At 44.3% G+C, this 23586-nt stretch overlaps 1 protein-coding gene across 1 annotated transcript in view; it reads left to right on the plus strand.

Annotated features, from left to right (window-relative positions):
• The window catches only part of LOC117516975 (polypeptide N-acetylgalactosaminyltransferase 10-like), a 396627-nt gene that overhangs the window by 114678 nt on the left and 258363 nt on the right, over positions 1-23586 (plus strand). Inside the window, 1 exon segment of the mRNA XM_034177870.1 lies at positions 251-417. Within this exon segment, the coding sequence (XP_034033761.1) occupies positions 251-417 (167 nt within the window).

A 23586-nucleotide genomic window follows, 5' to 3' on the forward strand; every position in this document is an offset into this window, starting at 1 on the left:
AAACACATCTATTCCATCGCTGAATGCATATTTCACTTCAGTGGTTTGAGATCTGCTGAGGAAGCAAGTGTGTAACCTGAAGGTCACAGGATGTAGATTGTGAATGTGATGTTCTCTTCCCTTATACTCAAAAGTGCAGTCTGGAGAAAAATGAGGAAAATTTGGTATAATTTAAAACATACCAAACATATATTCCTTTATTTGCAAAAGAATTTTGTGTTTTAATTATTTATTGATTTTGTGTGTCCAGTTGCAAACAGAAGTTGTATGCAGAGAAGCTGCCCAACACCAGCATCATCATCCCATTCCATAACGAGGGCTGGTCTTCTTTGCTGAGGACCGTCCACAGCGTGCTGAACCGCTCTCCACCACAGCTCATCGTAGAGGTCATCCTGGTCGATGACTTCAGTGACAAAGGCAAAACCAACTTCGAACACACGACACTACACCTTTTCATAAATGTGCAAACTAAGCATTTAGTTCCACTTTGAAAAGCATGATTAAAAGACTCAATTGAACAGGACAGTATTTCAACCACTATAATGTTGTTTTGATAGAATTCATTTATTTGCAAGAATTTCTTGTTACAAAACTGTTATTTGCATCCTGTCAGGTGACACAATCAGTATAAGGTCTAATATGAATTTTCAAGATTGAGAAGAGAGAGGCCAAAAGAGGCCACAATACTTCCAAAATAACACAACATTAGCAAATGCAGAGACACAAATATGTTAAACACAAAACAACAACAACAAAAACATGTCTGGCAGACTTGCAATCATAGCAAACAAAAATAATAGCTCACAGCATGTGTATCTATCCATTTCCTCAACAGGCTTATTCCAGTAAAGGTTCATGAGTGGAGAGCTGGAGCTTATCACATGCAGCAAGTTGGAAATGCACTTTATGCAACACTTTTTTCCAAACTGCAAAACAATGATGCTTCACATTCACAACTGACAACTCACAGCTGCACATTGGGAGCAATTTGAGAGATTAAGGGATTTGTCCATGGGATCACAGTGATTTTCCGATGTGACAGGGATACCAAGGATCCTCCGGTCTTGAGCCCACTGCTTTAACCACAAGTCTGATGCAAATTTGTATAACATGCAAAAACATAGCTGTAAGCTGTTATAATAAGTTTTTGTATTTACTTTATTGATGAGTTTCCTCTTACGCTAGCTATATTTTCACATTTAATTATTTTATTTACAGTGCATTGAGCAGTAGAAGTCAACAGAGCCGCAATGCATAGAGCGGTACTGGCCGTCACTTGTAAGTTAAGTTGGTGTGTGATTTTATAATCATGGTGATAAATAATGATGAAAACTGATACTTGATGTTGTATTAGTACAGCAAAAGATTGTCACCTTACAATGGTACGTGCTGACCTATATTTTTGAAAGGAATCTGTCTATCCCAGTTCACCACCATGAAATGGATTCAGTCAGATGAGGTGCTCTTTCGTTATTATGCACAAACGAAAATCAAGATAGCACCCAGAGTGCAGCCATACTGGATAAGGGATGACAGGCATTTTTTGAAAGGAACCTTCCTTTTGCCTCCCTCAATACTCTACCAAGAAATGGTTTCAGTCAGACAAGGAGTTTTTTTTAATTAAAAATGAAGTCCATGACAGCCATATTGAGTGAGAGGGACTTTTCAAAACAAGCCTTCCTTTAGGCTCCCCCAATTCACCACCAAGAAATGGTTTCAATCAGACAAGGCGTACTTTAGTTATTGTGCTGAAATGGTGAAAACGCCATAAAAAGTCCACTGGGCAGGAACCCCTTTGTGTTACTTGTACTTGTATTGTGGAGCTTTGCATCGAGTTTGTGTTTTTTGCACTTTACATGAATTTTCACTCCACACTTAATCAAATTAAACTGTTGCATGTACTGCAGGTTATATTTGAGTATATGAGTAATTGCAAGGATTTTCTCAATTTGCAAGATGTTTACATCTGCCAAGGACATAATAAAATCCTTGGCATCTATTTATTTATTTGTCTGTCTGTTAGCAGGATTACGTCAAAACTACTGCACAGATTTTGACAAAACTTTCACCACAGATAGATATTAGGCTGTGAAAGACTCCGTTAAATTTGCGAGGTGATCTGTATCCAGATTCTGGATCAAGATTTCATTTTATATAGTCTTTGATTGATTACTGTTTACTAGTGTCGTGACACGGACCCACAACAGGGGGCGTTAATGAACGGACAATGGATTAGCCAAAAGTAACAATTTAATGTTGTGAATCGCACAACGACGTACAGACAATAACAATATAGTGACTGTCAATCATACACCAGGTGACGTGTGGGCAGGCTCAACGATAGAAGACGCCTGGCAAGAGAAGAGCCGGATCCCCACACAGCTTCCACCACCAACGGAGCTGAAGAACACCGCAGCCGCCAAGCCATGCGCCCCAGGTGGCCACTGTCTTCAGCAGTCAGACCCGGTACTGCTGGCAGAAAACAGAGACAGTCCTGATGAGTGTGAGTTCGCACACTCAGTAATCCCACAGTCAGTGTTTAGTTAGGAGGGAGCACCTCCACCTCCAATCACACACTCGTGCAGCTCCTGTTTCACCACTTATCTGGTTTGGGGTGTGAGGCGAAGCCGTCGCTGACCACATCAAACGCCAATCCCACAGATAAGGACACACCACAGGAAACGGCTGCAAAGAAGTACAGATTATTACTCAATTTTTGAGTCAGCAGAGAAAGTTACCTGATTGGTAGCTGATTTCTCGGCGAGGAGGTGGAGTTGCAGTCCGGCCTTTATGGTGATGGTGATGAGATGAATGAGTGACAACTGGTGCTGAGGATGAGTGACAGCTGTCACTCCCAGTGGCTCCGGCGCCCTCTCGTGCTTGAAGCCCGCACTCCAAGCAGGGCGCCATCTGGTGGCGGTGGGCCAGCAGTACCTCCTCTTCAGCGGCCCACACAACAGGACCCCCCCCTCAACGGGCGCCTCCTGGCGCCCGACCAGGCTTGTCCGGGTGCCGGGCGTAGAATTCGGCCAGGAGGGCCGGGTCCAGGATGAAGCTCCTCTTCACCCAGGAGTGTTCTTCAGGTCCATATCCTTCCCAGTCCACCAAATACTGGAACCCCCGGCCCTTTCGACAAACGTCCAGGAGTCGGCGCACAGTCCAAGCTGGCTCCCCGTCGATGATCCGGGCAGGCGGCGGCGCCGGTCCGGGGGCACAGAGGGGAGAGGTGTGGCAGGGTTTGAGTCTGGAGACATGGAACACTGGATGTATCCAAAGTGAAGCTGGCAGCTTCAGCTTCACTGCGGCTGGACTGAGGACCTTCACGATGGTGAAGGGTCCTATAAATCTGTCCTTCAGCTTCTGGGATTCCGTTTGCAGAGGTATGTCCTTTGTGGATAACCAAACCGCCTGCCCGGGCTGGTATGCAGGGGCCGGGGAACGCCGGCGGTCTGCATGGGCCTTAGCCCTCGTCCGGGCTCTGAGCAGGGCAGAGTGGGTGGTACGCCACACCTGACGGCACTTCCTCAGATGGGCCTGGACCGAGGGCACCCCGACCTCTCCCTCCACTAGCGGAAACAATGGGGGCTGGTACCCCAAACACACCTCAAACGGGGAGAGGCCGGTGGCAGATGAAACTTGGCTATTATGAGCGTACTCGATCCAGGCCAGATGGTCACTCCAGGCCGTCGGGTGTGCGGAGGTCACGCAGCGGAGGGCCTGCTCCAGTTCCTGGTTCGTCCGCTCTGCCTGCCCGTTCGTCTGGGGGTGGTACCCAGACGAGAGACTGACGGTGGCCCCCAGTTCCCTGCAGAAACTCCTCCAGACCTGGGAGGAGAACTGAGGACCACGATCTGAGACAATGTCTGCTGGAATCCCATGCAGACGCACGACGTGGTGGACCAGGAGGTCTGCAGTCTCCTGGGCCATCGTGAGCTTCGGGAGGGCTACAAAGTGGGCCGCCTTGGAGAACCGGTCCACTATCGTTAAGATGGTGGTGTTGCCCTGGGACGGCGGGAGGCCCGTGACAAAGTCCAGGCCGATATGAGACCAGGGGCGACGAGGCACAGGCAGAGGCTGGAGGAGGCCTTGGGCACAGGTGGTGCAGGCCTGGACATACTCCCGGACGTCGGCTTCCATAGACGCCCACCAGAAGCGCTGCCGGACCACTGCCACGGTCCTTCGCACCCCTGTGTGACAGGAGAGCTTGGAACCGTGACAGAAGTCAAGGACCGCAGCCCTGGCCTCTGGTGGTACGTACAGTTTGTCCTTCGGACCTGTCCCTGGGTCCGGGCTCCGTGTCAGGGCCTCCCGGACGGTCTTCTCCACGTCCCAGGTAAGGGTGGCCATGACAGTGGACTCGGGGATCATGGTTTCAGGGGGGTCTGACAGCTCGGTCTTGACCTCCTCTTCATGCACCCAGGACAGGGCGTCAGATCGTTGGTTCTTTGTCCCAGGGCGGTAGATGATCCGGAAGTCAAAACGCCCGAAGAACAGCGACCAGCGGGCTTGCCTGGGGTTCAGACGCTTCGCGGTCCGGATGTACTCCAGGTTCCGATGGTCCGTGAAAACCGTAAATGGTACCGATGCTCCCTCCAACAGGTGTCTCCACTCCTCAAGAGCCTCCTTCACCGCAAGAAGTTTCCGATTGCCGACGTCATAGTTCCGTTCAGCCGGGGTCAACCTGCGGGAAAAGTAGGCACATGGATGGAGAACCTTGTCGGACTCCCCGCTCTGGGACAGCACGGCTCCTATCCCTGAGTCAGAGGCATCCACTTCAACAACAAACTGGCGCTTGGGATCGGGCTGCACCAGAACCGGTGCAGTCAAGAACCGGCGTTTCAACTCCCTAAACGCGGCTTCGCACCGATCCGACCAGGTGAAGGGGACTTTTGTGGAGGTCAGGGCTGTCAGGGGGCTAACTACCTGACTGTAGCCCTTGATGAACCTCCAGTAGAAATTTGCAAAACCGAGGAACTGTTGTACTTTCCTACGGTTCGTTGGTTGGGGCCAATCTCTCACCGCCGCAACCTTGGCCGGATCAGGGGCGACGGAGTTGGAGGAAATTATGAACCCCAAGAAGGACAAAGAAGTGCGGTGGAACTCACACTTCTCGCCCTTCACAAACAGCCGGTTCTCCAACAACCGCTGTAGGACCTGACGTACATGCTTGACATGGATCTCAGGATCCGGAGAAAAGATGAGTATATCGTCTAGATATACAAAGACAAACCGATGCAGGAAGTCCCGCAAGACGTCATTAACCAATGCTTGGAACGTCGCGGGCGCATTGGTGAGGCCGAACGGCATGACCACATACTCAAAGTGACCTAACGGGGTGTTAAATGCCGTCTTCCACTCGTCTCCCTCCCGGATCCGAACCAGGTGATAAGCATTCCTAAGATCCAATTTCGTGAAAATTTGGGCTCCATGCAGGGGCGTGTACACTGAATCCAACAGAGGTAACGGGTATCGGTTGCGAACCGTGATCTCGTTCAGCCCTCAGTAATAAATGCATGGACGGAGTCCGCCGTCCTTCTTGCCCACAAAAAAGAAACCAGCACCCATTGGGGAGGTGGAGTTCCGGATCAACCCGGCAGCTAACGAGTCCCGGATGTAGGTCTCCATTGATTCGCTGTTCCGGACGTGAGAGGTTGTACAGCCTGCTGGACGGGTACTCAGCGCCCGGTATCAAATCAATGGCACAATCGTACGGACGGTGCGGGGGCAGCGTGAGTGCCAGATCCTTGCTGAAGACGTCAGCAAGGTCGTGGTACTCGGCCGGCACCGCGGCCAGATTGGGGGGGACTAAACCCTCCTCTTTAGCTGTCACACCGGGTGGAACCGAGGATCCTAAACACTCCCGGTGGCAGGTTTCGCTCCACTGAACCACAACCCCAGACGGCCAATCAATCCGGGGATTGTGTTTTAACACCCATGGAAAACCCAAAATCACTCGGGAGGTAGAAGGTGTTACATAAAACACAATCTCCTCCCTGTGATTCCCAGACACCACCAACGTCACTGGCTGTGTCTGGTGTGTGATTAGTGGAAGAAGGGTGCCATCTAGCGCCCGCACCGACAATGGTGACGGTAAGGCCACTAGAGGGAGCCCAACTCATTTGCCCATCTGCTATCCAGCAGATTCCCCTCCGACCCCGTGTCCACCAGTGCTGGGGCGTGAAGGGTTAGATCCCCACTCAGGATCATGACTGGGATCCGTGCAGATCGTCGGGGTTTCCCCACGTGGGTGTTGTGACCCACCCTTAGCCCAGTCTCTAAGGACGAGTGCTGCTGTTTTGACCGTTTGGGGCATTCTCTCTGTGTGTGCTCGGTAGAGCTGCAGAGAAAACACTCTCCACGGATCAGCCTCCTTTGTCTCTGATCTGATCGTTTTTTGGCCCTGCTCGTTTCCATAGCAACGTCAGCAGGGGGAGCTGTTGTCACGTGGAGAGCCCTGGCAGTGGAGCGTGGGGAAGTCGGCTTTCAGACCCGGGAGGAAGATTGACGGCTTGTACCTGACCACGCCCCTCGTCTCGCTGCCGTCGGTGTTCCGTTAATCGGTTGTCTAACCGTATAACCAGGTCGATAAGCCCATCTAAATCCCGCGGCTCGTCCTTCGCCACCAGGTGCTCCTTAAGGACCAGAGACAGTCCGTTTACAAAGGCGGTGCGGAGCGCAACAGCATTCCAGCCGGCTCGCGCTGCCGCGATGCGGAAGTCGACTGCATACTTCGCTGCGCTCCGACGCCCCTGCCGTATCGACAGCAGCACACTTGAAGTGGTCTCGCCTCTATGAGGGTGGTCGAACACCTGTCGGAACTCCCTCACAAACTCAGTATAAACCGTTAGGAGCTGTGAATTCTGCTCCCAAAGCGCCGTAGCCCAGGCGCGTGCCTCTCCTCGAAGCAAATTGATCACATAAGCCACCCGGCTGGCGTCTGCTGCGTACATGACGGGACGCTGTGAAAAGACGAGCGAGCACTGCATCAAGAAGTCCGCGCACGTCTCCACACAGCCTCCGTACAGCTCCGGAGGACTTATGTATGCTTCAGGGGACGGTGGGGGGGGGTTCGTTGAACGACCAGCGGAATGTCTGTTTCTGGCACACGGTCAGCAGGAGGAGGTGCTGCAGCAGCGCCCTGAGCACACGCTTCCACCTGGGCGGTGAGAGCCTCCATCCTACGACTGAGAACACTGCTCTGCTCGGTAACTAAGTCCAACCGAGCGGTAAAGGCGGTTAAGATGTGCTGCAGCTCACCCAACACGCCTCCTGCTGGCGCCTGTGCACCTCGCTCTTCCATTGGCTGTTCAAGCGATGGTTGACGCCCCTCGGGATCCATGACGCTGGCCGAGAAATCCTGTTGTGAAAGTGTCGTGACACGGACCCACAACAGGGGGTGTTAATGAATGGACAATGGATTAGCCAAAAGTAACAATTTAATGTTGTGAATCGCACAACGACGTACAGACAATAACAATATAGTGACTGTCAATCATACACCAGGTGACATGTGGGAAGGCTCGACAATAGAAGACGCCTGGCGAGAGAAGAGCCGGATCCCCACACAGCTTCCACCACCAACAGAGCTGAAGAACACCGGAGCCGCCAAGCCCTGCGCCCCAGGTGGCCGCTGTCTTCAGCAGTCAGACCCGGTACTGCTGGCAGAAAACAGAGACAGTCCTGATGAGTGTGAGTTCGCACACTCAGTAATCCCACAGTCAGTGTTTAGTTAGGAGGGAGCACCTCCACCTCCAATCACACACTCGTGCAGCTCCTGTTTCAGCACTTATCTGGTTTGGGGTGTGAGGCGAAGCCGTCGCTGATCGCACCAAACGCCAATCCCACAGATAAGGACACACCACAGGAAAACGGCTGCAAAGAAGTACAGATTATTACTCAATGTTTTGAGTCAGCAGAGAAAGTTACCTGAATGGTAGCTGATTTCTCGGCGAGGAGGTGGAGTTGCAGTCCGGCCTTTATGGTGATGGGATGAATGAGTGACATCTGGTGCTGAGGATGAGTGACAGCTGTCACTCCCAGTGGCTCCGGCGCCCTCTCGTGCTTGAAGCCTGCACTCCAAGCAGGGCGCCATCTGGTGGTGGTGAGCCAGCAGTACCTCCTCTTCAGCGGCCCACACAACAATTACGTCAAAATGACTTACGTCAAAGCTGCTTACGTCAAAAGAACTTCACAGATTCTCAACAAATTTTCACCATAGATAGATATTTGGCCATGGAAGACTCCACTGAATTTTGGAGGTTATCCGTATCTGGATTCTGGATAGATTGACTTTGAAGGATTATGTCAAAACTACTTCATGGATTCTCACCAAATTTGCACCACAGATTTTGGAGGTGATCCAGATCTGGATTGGCATATATCAGAAATCTCGGATTGCTCTTGTTTTCAATGCAGTTACCTGTTGCTGAATTGATGATTGATGATGATTTTGCATCTGTAAGTGACTAATGCATTTGTTCATGTTGTGCTAATTTGAAAATGGCCACAGTATTGAAGTGCGTAAAATTTCACCATCATGTAAATTCATACCAGTGGGATATTCCATGAACATGGCTGAACAAGTTTGTGATGAATTGAAAAAGTTTGACTTGAGTTAGCAGCAATTTTTACTTGAGGCTAAATCCATTCCACTAACTCAAGTCAGATGTTTTTTTTTTTTCCAAAGGTATCTCTAGCGAGGCTTATACAATCCTGCATTGTGTATGTGCACAGATTTCATAGGCAGGCCAGAGTAACAGTGTCAAAAATCAAAAGCATAGTCAAAATATGAAGGAAAAGAGTGTTGCATTCTTCATAGCAGGGCAGCAGACACTGTTGGTGGAACTGTACGAAGACAAACAGTAAAAAGTGGTCAGATACACGCCTTGCTCAATGTAATAAGCTCAAAAGAGACGAGCTGTTGTTTGCACATCTGTGGTGTTGCCAAGACAGCAGTCAACAAATAGTTTATCTAAGCATTGCTTTTACCAACACACCTGGGTTCAAATATTATTCTGGGTTTATTGCTTTTGCCATCATGTTTCAGATGACAGTGGTGCAGATGTCAGTTTCATACAACAATAATGGTTATTTTTTCCAACAGAAGTCTTCAGTGTTTGCTCACTTCAGACACATCACTTTAGCCACCAAACAGAAGACATATATAGTTTAATCTTCAGATCACAGCACACAGCTGAATAGACAGTCATGATGAAAACTGTAAATCAGTTTTAAGTACAGAAATGTAAGCCTCAATTTACCCTAATTAGATTTAATTAAGCTTGCAATCCTGACTAGTCTCCCAGTTCTTGCTGCTGAAAAACATCCCCACAGCATGATGCTTCCACCACCATGCTTCACTGTAGGGATGGTACCTGGTTTCCTCCAAACATGACACCTGGCATTCCCACCAAAGAGTTCAGTCTTTGTATCATCAGACCAGAGAATTTTGTTTATCTTGGTCTGAGAGTCCTTCGGGTGCCTTTAGGCAAACTCCAGGCAGGTTGCCATGTGTCTTTTACTGAGGAGTGGCTTCCGTATGGCCACTCTACCTTACAGGCATGATTGGTGGATTGCTGTACAGATGGTTGTCCTTCTGAAAGATTCTCGTCTCTCAACAGACGAATGCTGGAGCTCTGACAGAGGGACCACCGGGTTCTTGGTCACCTGCCTGACCAAGGCCGTTCTCCCCGATCGCTCAGTTTAGACGGGCAGCCAGATTTAGGAAGAGTCACTGGTGGATCTGAACCTCTTCCATTTGCAGATGATGCAGGTCACTGTCCTCATTGGGAACTTCAAAGCAGCAAAAATGTTTCTGTACTGTTCCCCAGATTTGTGCCTCATGAAAATCCTCTCTTGGAGGTCTACAGACAATTCCTTAGACTTCATGCTTGGTTTGTGCTCTGACATGCACAATCAACTGTGGGACCTTATATGTAGACAGGTGTGTGTCTTTCCAAATCATGTCCAATCAAATGAATTTACCCCAGTTGGACTCCAATTAAGCTGTAGAAACATCTCAAGGATGACCAGTGGAAACAGCATGCACCTGAGCTCAATTTTGAGCTTCACAACAAAGCTGTGAATATTTATGTACACCTGATTTCTTTTATTATTATTATTATTTTTTTTTTTTAATACATTTGCAAAATCTCCTAAAACGTTTTTCACATTGTCATTATGGGGTATTGTGTGTAGAATTTTGAGGAAAAAGAAAATTCATTTTGGAATAAGGTTGTAACATAATATTTGGAAAAAGTTTTCAACAGCTTTCAACATGGACCGTATGCATTGCAGACTATCTACCACAAATTGTCAACAATGAGACCGATGTGTGGAGTTTCCTACACGTGCCAAATGTTGTATAAAATAACACAATGAGGTGTTTTATGCTGCTGGGATACACATTTTGTAATTTTTAGTTGGTAACATGATGTCAAAAGCCATCTATCCATTCATAACAGCTTTGTTGGTAATGTAATGAAATGTGTTTTTTCTTTCAAGTCATTATACACACTAAAGGCAAATTTGATTTCTTGGCAGGTGAGATTGATGTGAGGTCACTTGAAGTGCCCACACTGAATGTTTCGCTATGAATAGATTGGAAAGCTGGTAGGAGTTCAACATTTGTGTTTTTTGGTGAAATTGTTGTTTGTCAGGGGAAATGTAGGAAGAAGAAATGGCAGGTGATTTTTAGAAGGCGGACAGTGATTTCCAGTGCTTCTAAGGATTTTCTTTAGGTATCTAAATGATTGCAAATCTAGTGGAATTCAACAAGGCTTTGACTGAAGCTGAAGAACAACTAAATCAGATTAGTGGACAATCGAGGCAGATGACGGCTGAGAAAGATGGATGACTTTTCACTCAGCAAACACTGATATACAATACTTTCTGGAGTATAAGTCACACGTTTTTACTGTTTTATCACCTCTTTAGTTTGGGATTTTTGTGCATTGTTGCAGTGTATTTTTATTAATGGCATTTTGTCTTTTTTGGAGTTTATGTTGTTTCATATTTGATTGTTGTTATTATTATTATTATACTAATAACAAATGCTCAACTTTTCATTATATAAGTCACATTTGAGTATGAGTCGCAAGACCTCTCAAACTAGTAAAAACAATTTTACTGACTAGAATGTAGCTTACATTGTTCACTAAGTAAATAACACAAAGTTTATATCAATGATTTCAAAAGGATTGTGTTGATCGGTGAGGTCTGGCAGGAGTATGTTTAAAAACGCCACTATGAATGCGCACAATAAATTGGCATGTTTGGGGTTAACAAAATGTTTTTCACTGTAAATTCACCATGCTTTAAGTAACAGAAACTGTAGCAGGGTCCTAACAATTTGAGCTGAGACTATGAATGAAAAAATTGTAACCACCTCCTGTTATGAAAACAAATGTGGTCTGAGCTTCATATGTTCAACAGTGGAAAACATTAAATTTGACAATTCCACAAAGACGACTTTTGCTTTGAATAGGAACATCAAAAGTGCACCTGCATGCTGTGTTAAATCAACCTTGACGAGTTCGCCAACATAGGCTGACCGTATTACAAATGTTGGCATAAGCTGGAGTATGTCCAATAAGTTATGGGTAAGTTTTTTATAAGTTAAGAGCACACTGGACCACATCGAAGCACTCTGAAGCATGTTTATACACATCATAATATGCGGAGTACCTCCAAAAATTTTGGGCATGCATAATATTTTTGACGGATGCCAGTGTATGACTCATATGTTCTGCACATGCGGGACATAAGTTGAAGGTAAGTTATGGGATTGTTGACACACATTACTTGTAATTTACTCAGAAGTTGAAATATGGACATTAAAGATGTTTATTGATTGGCTGAAAGCTACAGTCCTCATGCAAACAGACCGTTTCAAATATTAAAACCATTCACACACAGAGTAAATATAAAGTGTTAATTTTACCTGTTTGTTTCAGTCGGATTCATCATCACAGCTTGACAAAAATGTATCCACATACAGTGAGGCCAAAAAGTATTTAGTCAGCCCTTGATTGTGCAAGTTCTCCTCCTTAGAAAGATGAGAGAGGTCTATAATTTTCATCATAGGTACACTTTAACTATGAGAGACAAAATGAGGAAAACAAAATCCAGGAAATCACACTGTAGGATTTTTAAAGAATTTATTTGCAAAATATGGTGGAAAATAAGTATTTGGTCACCCACAAACAAGCAAGATTTTGGGCTCTCACAGACCTGTAACTTCTTTAAGAAGCTCTTCTGTCCTCCACTAGTTACCTGTATTAATGGTACCTATTGGAACTTGTTATCTGTATAAAAGACACCTATCCACAGCCTCAAACAGTCAGACTCCAAACTCAACCATGGCCAAGATCAAAGAGCTGTCGCAGGACACCAGAAAGAAAATTGTAGATGTGCACCACGTTGGGAAGAGTGAATCTACAATAATCAGGCAGGTTGGTGTGAATAAATCAACTGTGGGAGCAATTGTAAGAAAATGGAAGACATACAAGACAATTGATAATCTCCCTCGATCTGGGGCTCCACGCAAGATTTCATCCCGTGGGGTCAAAATGATCATGAGAACTGTGAGCAAAAATCCCAGAACTACATGAATGACCTGCAGAGAGCTGGGACCAAAATAACAAAGGCTACACACTATGCAAAGACGGACTCAAATCCTGTAGTGCCAGGCGTGTCCCCCTGCTTAAGCCAGTACATGTCCAGGCCCATCTGAAGATTGCCAGAGAGCATATGGATGATCCAGAAGAGGATTGAGAGAATATCATGTGTTCATATGAAACCAAAATAGAACTTCTTAGTAAAAACTTAACTTGTCATATTTGGAGGAAGATGAATGCTGAATTGCATCCCAAGAACACCATACCTACTGTGAAGCATGGGGGTGAAAACATCATGCTTTGGGGCTGTTTTTCTGGAAAGGGGACAGGGCAACTGATCTGTGTTAAGGGAAGAATGATCGGGGCCATGTATCGTGAGATTTTAAGCCAAAGCCTCCTTCCATCAATGAGAGCATTGAAGATGCAATGTGGTTGGGTCTTCCAACATGACAATGATCCCAAACACACTGCTCGGGCAATGAAGGAGTGGCTCTGTAAAAAGCATTTCAAGGTCCTGGAGTGGCCTAGCCAGTCTCCAGACCTCAACCCCATAGAAAATTTGTTGATGGAGTTGAAAGTCCGTGTTGCCCAGTGACAGGCCCAAAACATCACTGCTCTGGAGGAGATCTGCATGGAGGAATGGGCCAAAATACCAGCTACAGTGTGTGCAAACCAGCTGAAGACTTACAGGAAACGTTTGACCTCTGTCATTGGCAGCAAAGATTATGTTACAGAGTATTGAGTTGAACTTTTGTTATTGATCAAATACTTATTTTCCACAATAATTTACAAATAAATTCTTTAAAAATCCTACAATGTGATTTCATGGATTTTTTTTCTCATTTTGTCTCTCATAGTTGAAATGTACCTATCATGAAAATTACAGACCTCTGTCATCTTTTTTAGTTGGAGAACTTGCATAATCAGGAGCTGACTAAATACTTTTTTACCCCACTGTAAAGCGTCCTCATTTTAGAAAACGATGTCTGAAAATACTTTAGTTACTTGTTGTGGCTGTAAACATAGCATTTTAAGGCAAATCTCTTGGTGTTTTTTCTGCTCCAGGTGCATTTCTCAGCCTGAGGATGCTGGTGTTGCGGTTTGATTGGTTCAGACTGCGTCCAGTGCTTTAAAAGTTGAAAGAGTCACAGCACTTCATTCATTCACATCAGCGTTTACCACAGCCATCAGTCGACTCATCAGCATTCTGCATGCAATGAAAATAAATCCCATGATCCACCAAGACAAAAATCGAATCAAATCATGTTAAATTACTCTGTTTTGCCTCCGCGTGGAGTGAAGACGCTGCACGGCAGTATGATCGATGACATGTTCATCAATATTTTGCCAAACAAAAGGGTTCTGCTGGCAGTGGAAAAGCAAACCAAGTCAGACTTAACTGTTCTGACCCGCACTACACCGTGCAGTACTGACCTCAACCACTCAGTGGAAACAGGACTGTCAACATATGCTGTCAGCATATGACTAAATCAGCAACTTGTGACAGCTGCATATTTTATTAAATGCACGCCAGCGTATGCCAGCATTTTTAATACGGTTGGCATACGCTGGCTGACAGGGCCCTTACTTGCAAAAGTCTTCTTCTACCAGTGCTTTTGGCCACAAAGCTTACTTCAAATAACCTCTGAGTGGAAGCGCTGAAGTGAACTCCACCTCAGATGTTGAATTTGCTTATTGAGAGAAGTTACTGACACAGAATCCCTGAATTTGTTTTTGCTGTTTACACAACCAGTGATTGTCAGTGTTTTACTGTAGACCACAATCTCAATCTACAGCAAACATACAACAAAGCACACATGCACTTGGGTCAGTCCTACAAAGTCACGTTTTGGCCCGGGACCACAGTACATTTTCTTCCATGCCTTTCTTCGTGCATTCTTTCTGTCATTCCCTTGTTCTTTCCTTTACTCTCTACACCTTCCTTTGGGTGGGAAGGAAGGAGTAACTCATTTGCATGAAAATAGTTCAGAACCTGCTATGAGTCTGGGGCCTCTGTCATCAGGATGGATGGCAGAACATTATCCAGCTACAGGGAAGGGATTTAACCTCAGCAGGCTGTCTGCTCCACCAACTCCCCCTTACCACTCGTGTGTTTGGTACAAAATGAGCCTGGTTGTAATTAAGGCTTCAGAGAGCAGAGGACAAAGTGAACTTGACTAGCCAGCTCTGCGCCGTGTTCCAGAGGTGAGCGATGCAGTGTGGGAGAGAATAATTTGGAGGAGAATATCACTAATCAATACTCAGGTTTAAACCCTTGCATTGTGAATTAGTGGATTATAAATGACTTGGGGGAAAGTAATTTATTAAAATGTGGCTCACAACTAACTGAGTGGTGCATAATTTTCAGCTCATGCATTAATTTGCCAAGAGAAGGAATAATTTTCTGTGTGAATATAGAAAAGAACAGGAGGAATAAGTCAAGTCTGTATTTGCATGTGTGCACATGTAGTAAATTGTGTGCGTAGTCACTTCATCAGAACATTCACAAGGTTATTATTCTTTTTTATCCTGGCTACTCTATTGTTATGGTTCGAGTTGGATGGGGTAAAGATTTAGGCTGGGTTTACTTCACAGTGATGCTATAGGCTCCAAGAGATAGACTATCTGTGTTTCTGGGTGTGCATAAACACATAACAAAAATTATGCCAAATCTAGTTGTTTTGCTCCTAATCATAGGGGAACAACTTTTGGTGGCATATAATACCTTTATAACATTTAAAGGTGCTATAGTGAATTATGTAGTACTGAAAATTGTGCAAACATCTGCCAAGTCAGAATCTACAATGCCATGCCTTGCCTAATAGATGAAAACAAGACGAGAGTGGTCATTGAGCTCCTTTGGATGATATTTTTGTCTGCTATCTTGTTTGAGCCCTGTGATACACTGGTTTCCTGTCCAGAGGTACCACACCTCTCATCCAGTGACCTCTGGGAAAGGCTCTAGCCCCCTTATCCCTTAACTGGAATAAGCGCTTTTAGAACGTGGATGGCTCTTGTATGACTAATTGCTTTGGTGTTGTTGGCTGAAAGGCAATTACTGTAGTTGCACTCCAGCAGTCTGTCTCTTGAAATAACACCACATTCTGTAAGTGTTTTTGTGCAATGAAAATTTATATTTATCTCTATGATCTCCTCAGACTTGCAGTTGGCTCTGGTATTACCCAGACAGTGGTGTTATGATTCTGAATCTAAGGCATTCAGTTGTTAGCTTGTAGACTGAATGATTAATTGTCTCATCCTTAAAGTTTTGTCATATAAGCACTAAACAGTTTGCTTTGTTTTGTGTAACTTCATTCAATACCTTTACCAAGATTACTTGATGGTTCAGTGAATGACAATGCCCACCATTGTCTTCATTTCATCTTTTATGTGCACTGGACTCCTCACTACCCCACTAAATTAGATTATAGCCTTGAATAGGAGGAAATGTGTGGCCATTGTTTGTCACACATGTGAAATATGGTTAACTCTCAGGCTACATTAGTACGAGGTCTGTGAGAAAAGTATCGGACCTTTTTGTTTTTTTTTAAACTATATGGATTTGAATCACATGCGACATCAGACACGCTTGAACCCTCGTGGGCATGTGAGAGTTTTTTCACGCCTGTCAGTTACGTCATTCGCCTGTGGACAGGCTTTGAGTGAGGAGTGGTCCACCCCCCTCGTCGGAATTCCTTTGTCTGACTTCTTCCTGAGAGACTTGCGCTTTGCTTTATCAAAATTTTTTCAGAGCCTGTGAGGCAGATCGAAGTGGACACCATTCGAGAAATTCAGCTGGTTTTCGGTGAAAATTTTAATGGCTGATGAGAGATTATGGAGTGTTGCTGTCGCTTTAAGGACTTCCCACGGAGCGGGATGTCGCGCCGCGCTCTGAGGCGCTGTCGTCAGCCTGTTTCAAGCTGAAAACCTCCAAATTTAAGCCTCTGTTGATCCAGGACGTCGTGAGAGAACAGAGAACTTTCAGAAGAGGTCAGGATCAGCAGTTTATCCGGACATTCCACTGTTAAAGGAGATTTTGTAATGAAAGACGTGCGGACAGATTGGCGCGTCGGCAGGCAGCCAGCGTGGCGCGCCGCCACAGGAAAAATACCTCCGTTGGAAGCCTTAAGAACAAGTTGGAACATGTCCAGCTATTAAACAATTTCTCAGATACTCACTCTACTGAAAGCCATCAAAAGCCGCCTGGTTTTTACAAATGGTTATCAACACGGAGGGAAGTCCTTAAAGCGACAGCAACACTCCATAATCTCTCATCAGCCGTTAAAATTTTCACCGAAAACCAGCTGAATTTCTCGAATGGTGTCCACTTCGATCTGCCTCACAGGTTCTGAAAAAAATTTTGATAAAGCAAAGCGCCAGTCTCTCAGGAAGAAGTCAGACAAAGGAATTCTGATGAGGGGGGTGGACCACTCCTCACTCAAAGCCTGCCCACAGGCTAATGACATAACCGACAGGCGTGAAAAAACTCACGCATGCGCACGAGGGTTCAAGGTTGGCTGATGTAATTGATTCAAATCCATATAGTTTTTGAAAAAAATAAAAAGGTACGTTATTTTTCTCGCAGATCTCGTATAGTTAGTTACAGCACTTTTCTTTTTGTGACGGTCAGCTTACTCCTCAGGTTATTTGGGTGCAACTCTATAGTTGTAGTCATCTGCTGTATACTTGAATTAGACGTTTCCTTACTCGTATGCTATATATACGAGGTCTGTCAATAAAGTATAGGTCCTTTTTATTTTTTTCAAAAACTATATGGATTTCATTCATATGTTTTTACGTCAGACATGCTTGAACCCTCGTGCGCATGCGTGAGTTTTTCCACGCCTGTCGGTGGCGTCATTCGCCTTTGAGCACTCCTTGTGGGAGGAGTCGTCCAGCCCCTCGTCGGAATTCCTTTGTCTGAGAAGTTTGCTGAGAGACTGGCGCTTTGTTTGATCAAAATTTTATCTAAACCTGTGAGACACATCGAAGTGGACACGGTTCGAAAAATTAAGCTGGTTTTCGGTGAAAATTTTAACGGCTGATGAGAGATTTTGAGGTGATACTGTCGCCCGGCTGCGTCCCGACGACCCATCCGCACGTCTTTCATTAAAAAAATCTCCTTTAACAGTGGAATATCCGGATAAAATGCTGAAACCGACTTCTTCTGAAACTTCTCTGTTCTCTCACGACGTCCTGGATCAATAGAGCCTGAAATGTGGAGGTTTTCAGCTTGAAACAGGCTGACGACGGCACCTGGGACTGCTGCACGACGTCTCGCTCCGTGGGAAGTCCTTAAAGCGACAGTATCACCTCAAAATCTCTCATCAGCCGTTAAAATTTTCACCGAAAACCAGCTTAATTTTTCGAACCGTGTCCACTTCGATGTGTCTCACAGGTTTAGAAAAAATTTTGATCAAACAAAGCGCCAGTCTCTCAGCAACTTCTCAGACAAAGGAATTCCGACGAGGGGCTGGATGACTCCTCCCACAAGGAGTGCTCACAGGCGAATGACGTCACCGACAGGCGTGGAAAAACTCACGTATGTGCACGAGGGTTCAAGCATGTCTGACGTAAAAACATATGAATGAAATCCATATAGTTTTTGAAAAAAATAAAAAGGACCTATACTTTATTGACAGCCCTCGTATATATATATATATATATATATATATATATATATATATATATATATATATATATATATATATATATATATATATATATATATATATATATATATATATATATATATATATATATATACATACATACATGTTGTTGTACTTGCGGACCTTTACAGGTTTCGTTCTTTATGTTTTTAAGACTTTTCAGTATCACTGAATTCTGGTTTAATACATTATAAACATGCTTATAATTTGATTTCTTTGAAGACTGGAGTTTTAGTTTCTTTAAAGCATAACAATAATAGTTTAGCACAAATGTTGGAGTTTCCAACATTTATGGACTCTTTGAAATTTGAAATTGTTTTCATAATATTGAGGAGGCCTGATGGATGAAGAAATTATGATCAAATGGTAATTCTAAAGTTCAGTACAACTGGGATAGGAAGTGTTTGGTCCCAAGACAGAGTTAAGCCAACAGCCATCATAGTGTTGCATAAAGTCTGTCAGAATGTTAAACTAACTTGCTAATCACTTATACTAAGACATAATTGATTTAACACAATTTTGAATGTGCAGATATGCATCATTACTGTGCAGAAAAAAAATACAGTAAGAATAATGTATGTAAAGCTGGTGGCAGAGGGCAAAATTAAAGAAGTGGCAGCAATGTTTTCCTGAAGGGCAGCAGCTTGCACTTCTGTGAGGAGTACAGGCACTATAAAGTGTCACCAAAAATGGCTTCCACTTCTAAGCATAAATAATGCCCTGAAGACATCATAGGGTCCTCTTGGTTCAGCTCATTCAACCAGCAGAATGGTTGCTGGAAGGTGGAGCTGTCATGCTTGGCCCTGGCTCGGGGTTTAGGTCCGGATTTCAGCTCTATGTCCTATATGGTTTTCTGGTTTTTGTTTTCATATGTTTATACTTTCTCTTGTAAATCTCAGTTTGGTTTATTGCTTTGCTTTGCTTACTATTTAGTCACTGGTTCCATTCTTTATCTTATCATTTTGGTTTGCATTTATTTATTGTATAGTTGTTTTTTGTATTTCTTCAGTCATGGTCCTTTAGGTTTCTTCCGTCTTAGTTTAGCTCTGTTTATCACATTTATTGTATAATACTTAGTCACAGGTTTTTGTTATTATTTATCTTTGGTGTTGCTTATCAGATTATGTTCCACTTGTCATTTATTGTATTATTCAGTTGTCACTGGTTTTGTTTTCTGTTCAACCAATAGCTTGTTTTGCCATTTTTATTGTATTCACTTTTCTCTACCAGTTCCATTCTAGTTTTAGTTTTAATCATTAGTTTTCTTGTTTTTCCCTTTTTGACTTGTTATGGGAGCTCTTAGATTTGCCCCTTTTGTTTTGCTCACATTCATTTTCGTCATGTTTCTCAGTTACTTTTTCTGTCACTCACTTCTCTTGCTTTGCACCACTTTGTTTTGCCCTCCCACACTCTCTTGCCTTTCTTCCCTCTTCTTTGTTCACTTCACCACAACTCTTTCCAGAACCTTCCACACACCTGCTTCACATCAACCTGATTAGTTTGCCCCTCATTAAAACCCTCACAGTTCCACAGCTCACTGCCCCATTGTTGACTCTGTTCACTTTCTTGCCTTTTGTTCTTGTCCTGTTTGCTCTTCGGTGTTTTTGACCTTGCTTGTGAACTTTGACCTCCGCCTCATCGTTGCCCTGTATTCAACCTGTTTCTTGACTCTGCTTCTGTTTTGCCTGTATTCCTCCTCGACGCCATTTGTATGAACTTTGCTTGTTTCTGGACCCTGACCCAGCCTGCACCATGTCTGATACCTCTGCCAGTAAGTTTGACTATCTGTGTACTGAATGCTATGCCTGGTCTTCAGATAAAGCTTTTTATCAATTTAAGCGAACCATGCCTGTGGGTCTGCATTGGTCTCCTCCCATTTCTTGTGTCAAGCCACCACCAGTCCTGACAGGAGCTGGACCCTGACACAAGACCTAAAACAACCTTTACTGTACAATTGTCCCGGTACTGTGACATTTCAATGTTGTGCCAAGTAGATTATGCACCTTATAATGGCTGATAGAGAGCGTTTTGGAAATGGTACCTTGGAGTCATTATGTGGTGTACCTTGGTGACCTGCTGGTACATGAAAACAGCACTGAGGCAGGTGTTGCCAACTTGTGGGAGGTCTTTGTTGCCATTCAACAAGCTGGGCTACAGCTAATCCCGGTGTTGTGGAAAGAGAATGACGGAAGAGACTGAGTTCCTGGAACATGTGGTGAGTGTCTGGTGAACAGATACAGGCACAATGAAGGTGGAAGCCAGTTGAGACTGGCCCACCCTTACCAGCATCAGTGAACTGCACAACTTCTTGGGTCTGGTGTCCTACTATCACTGGTCTACACGGGACTTTGCCAAAATCGCTAGTCCACTTTACCGCCTCACAACCAAAGTAAGCAGTTGGATTGACAGCTGTGTAACCACTTTCAGTCTTATAACACTATGAATCCTTCATTTGAGTACTAAAGACTAAAATAATAATCATGAGTTAAACTGCAAAAAAATCTAAAGAGAATACATCTTTCAGTTATGAACTATATACTACCAACAGTCACATTGAGGCCAGGATGTAAAATTTGTTGTAGCTGTGCCAATTAATGCTCTACAGCTCATTTCTGGCTCATGTAATATTTGTTCATATTTAGTTCACACCACAAGAATAACATGAAGACACAATTATTGCATCCTCTGGGTCTATTTGAATCTGAGTGAAGAATTTTGCTTTACTGAGAGGCGAACTGAAAGATGATGATTACATTCAAGCACACTGGGATCTAATTCACAAAAGAAAATATAATCAATCTGTGTGAGTCATTAACAGCTTTGCCCAATGTGACAAAAGGTTCTGTTCCTTTTATAATTCACAAACACCCACATGGGAAACCCTCCCAGCCAGTTTCACAGATGCCGAGCTACCTCTCCGAGCTTCACAGCAGCTATAGCCTGTAGTTACATATACTATAAAGCTCTGTGGTAGTAATAGCACTTCATTATGCACCAGAAACCACCGCAAGTGAAAGCAAATTAACCCATGAACAGGCACTTTTTAAAAATTTAAATTTTGCCCGTGAGGTGACTAATATTACATGTTTTATGCAAGGAGAGAAATGACCTCCCCTTTTATTGATGGGGTCATTAAACGAATCCTCCAGTGGTGGCAAAAATTAGCTTCATTTGCTACAACAGATTTTGCCTCAACCTGCTGTTTGCACTTGCAGCTGTTTCTATACCATTAGCTCAAAGGAAACAGCTTGTAGGTGCCATTTAGTTATATTCGTGTCACTCGTCATCCGTTACTGTAAATATAGACTTTAGATATGGTTATGTTGCTCACGGCAGAAATTTAAAACTTGATGGTGTAAGGAGGACATTTTATAAAATTCTTGGATTCCAGACAGTACTCAGAGCTTCATGACAATTTCAATTCAATTTATTTAGTTTATATAGCACCAAATCACAACAAAGCCATATCAAGGCTCTTCACAGAAGTAAGGCCTAACCTTACCAACCCCTAGAGCAAGCACACAGGTGACAGTGGTAAGAAAAAAATACTCCCTCTGAAATACTGAGGAAGAACCGCAAGCAAACCAGACTCAAAGGGGTGACCCACTGCTTAGGCCATTCTACCAAAAAGGTTTATAATACAGTATAGAGAAGACAACACAACAATTATTGAGAGTGCATGCAGATGTCCAATCCACCATCGGCAACATCTTTAATTTGGTGCACAACAGCTAATTGAATTGTCTTTCATTCATTCATTCATTCATTTTCTATACTTGCTTACTCCAATCAATGGTTACGGGAGCCTATCCCAGCATTTATAGGGCCAACGGCAGGGTACACCCTAGACAAGACGGCAATCAATCGCAGGGCCACATGTAGACAGACAAACTCATTCACACTCACATGGACACCAACAGTCAATGGAACCCAAATATACACACAATGTAAATGCAAAATATTGAAACAAAACAAATTTAAATAAATGCACATCTGCATATTATTCCACAGGACTGGAGCAGAACAGTTTCTCTATCCAGCTGATTTCTTCTTAACCTTAAGAGCACAGAGTAAATCTGCATTCTGAGAGTGCAGGCCACAAAATGGAATTTAAGGCTTCAGCAATTGCAAAAGATAAAAGAATGCAAAACTTTGTAGCATTTTGTTGTTTAGCAGCAGCATCTCGATCTATTGGTCAAGCTTCATTCCTACTCTCACCTATGGTCATGAGGGCTGGGTCATGACCGAAAGAACTAGATTGCAGGTACAATTGGCCGAAATGGGCTTCCTCAGGAGGGTGGCTGGTGTCTCCCTTAGAGAGAGGGTGAGAAGTTCGGTCATCTGTGGGGAGCTCAGAGTAGAGTCGCTGCTCCTTCACGTGGAAAGGAGCCAGCTGAGGTGTTTCGGGCATCGGGTAAGGATGCCTCCTGGGCGCCTCCCTAGGAAGGTGTTCCAGGCACATCCATCTGGGAGGAGACCCCGGAGAAGACCCAGGACTGTGTGGAGAGATTATATCTCCACATTGGCCTGGGAATGCCAACTGTTGCCCCCGCGACCCGAACCCGGAAAAGCGTTGAAGATGAATGAATGAATGAATGAATCTTAAAAAAAGCTGCTGTCAGACTGACAGACTGCCAGTGTCTGTTTGATGTGGCTAAATGTCTTAGTTCCTGTTAAAACACCAGCAGCCATCATTTGGAGACATTTTGCACTGTTTTGTGATAAAGTAGAAAACTAATACATTTTTTTTTCAGTTCTGGAGGACACAAAGACACGAATAAATGTTTCTGCATCCGCCATAGTCAGGATAGGTCTAATCATTGCAATGTTACAGAGCTAAAAATGGGCAGTCTTGGACAATGTTGGATCACACATCACACCAATTCCTTCACAATAATGACTCACACCAACACCAAGTGACAATGTAAATTCATCTTAGAGGCCTTGCTGTCTGTATGATCAATAACAATCATTTCAGTGTTTTCTAAGTTTAAAAAATATAAAATTACTCGATTCAGTTTTTCACTGCAGCCAGATAAGCCTGCAGTTGTGGAATTTAAGAGACATTACCAGTACAAATCAGCATGCCCATCTGGAAATTATCAGCGTAACAGTGAAGGTCTCTGTATAATCTGACCAAGAGGTGACACAAAGAGCAAAAATAATACAGGGCCTAAAACAGAACCTTGGGATTCTCCCACTTCACTGCAAAACACTCATCAAAAACATTATGATGAGCACACTGTTTTAGCCTGACAAATGGTACATTAAACATGAAAGTACCTGTCCAGAAATGC

The sequence above is a fragment of the Thalassophryne amazonica genome, chromosome 9, assembly GCF_902500255.1.
Source record: "Thalassophryne amazonica chromosome 9, fThaAma1.1, whole genome shotgun sequence".
Lineage (NCBI taxonomy): Eukaryota > Metazoa > Chordata > Actinopteri > Batrachoidiformes > Batrachoididae > Thalassophryne > Thalassophryne amazonica.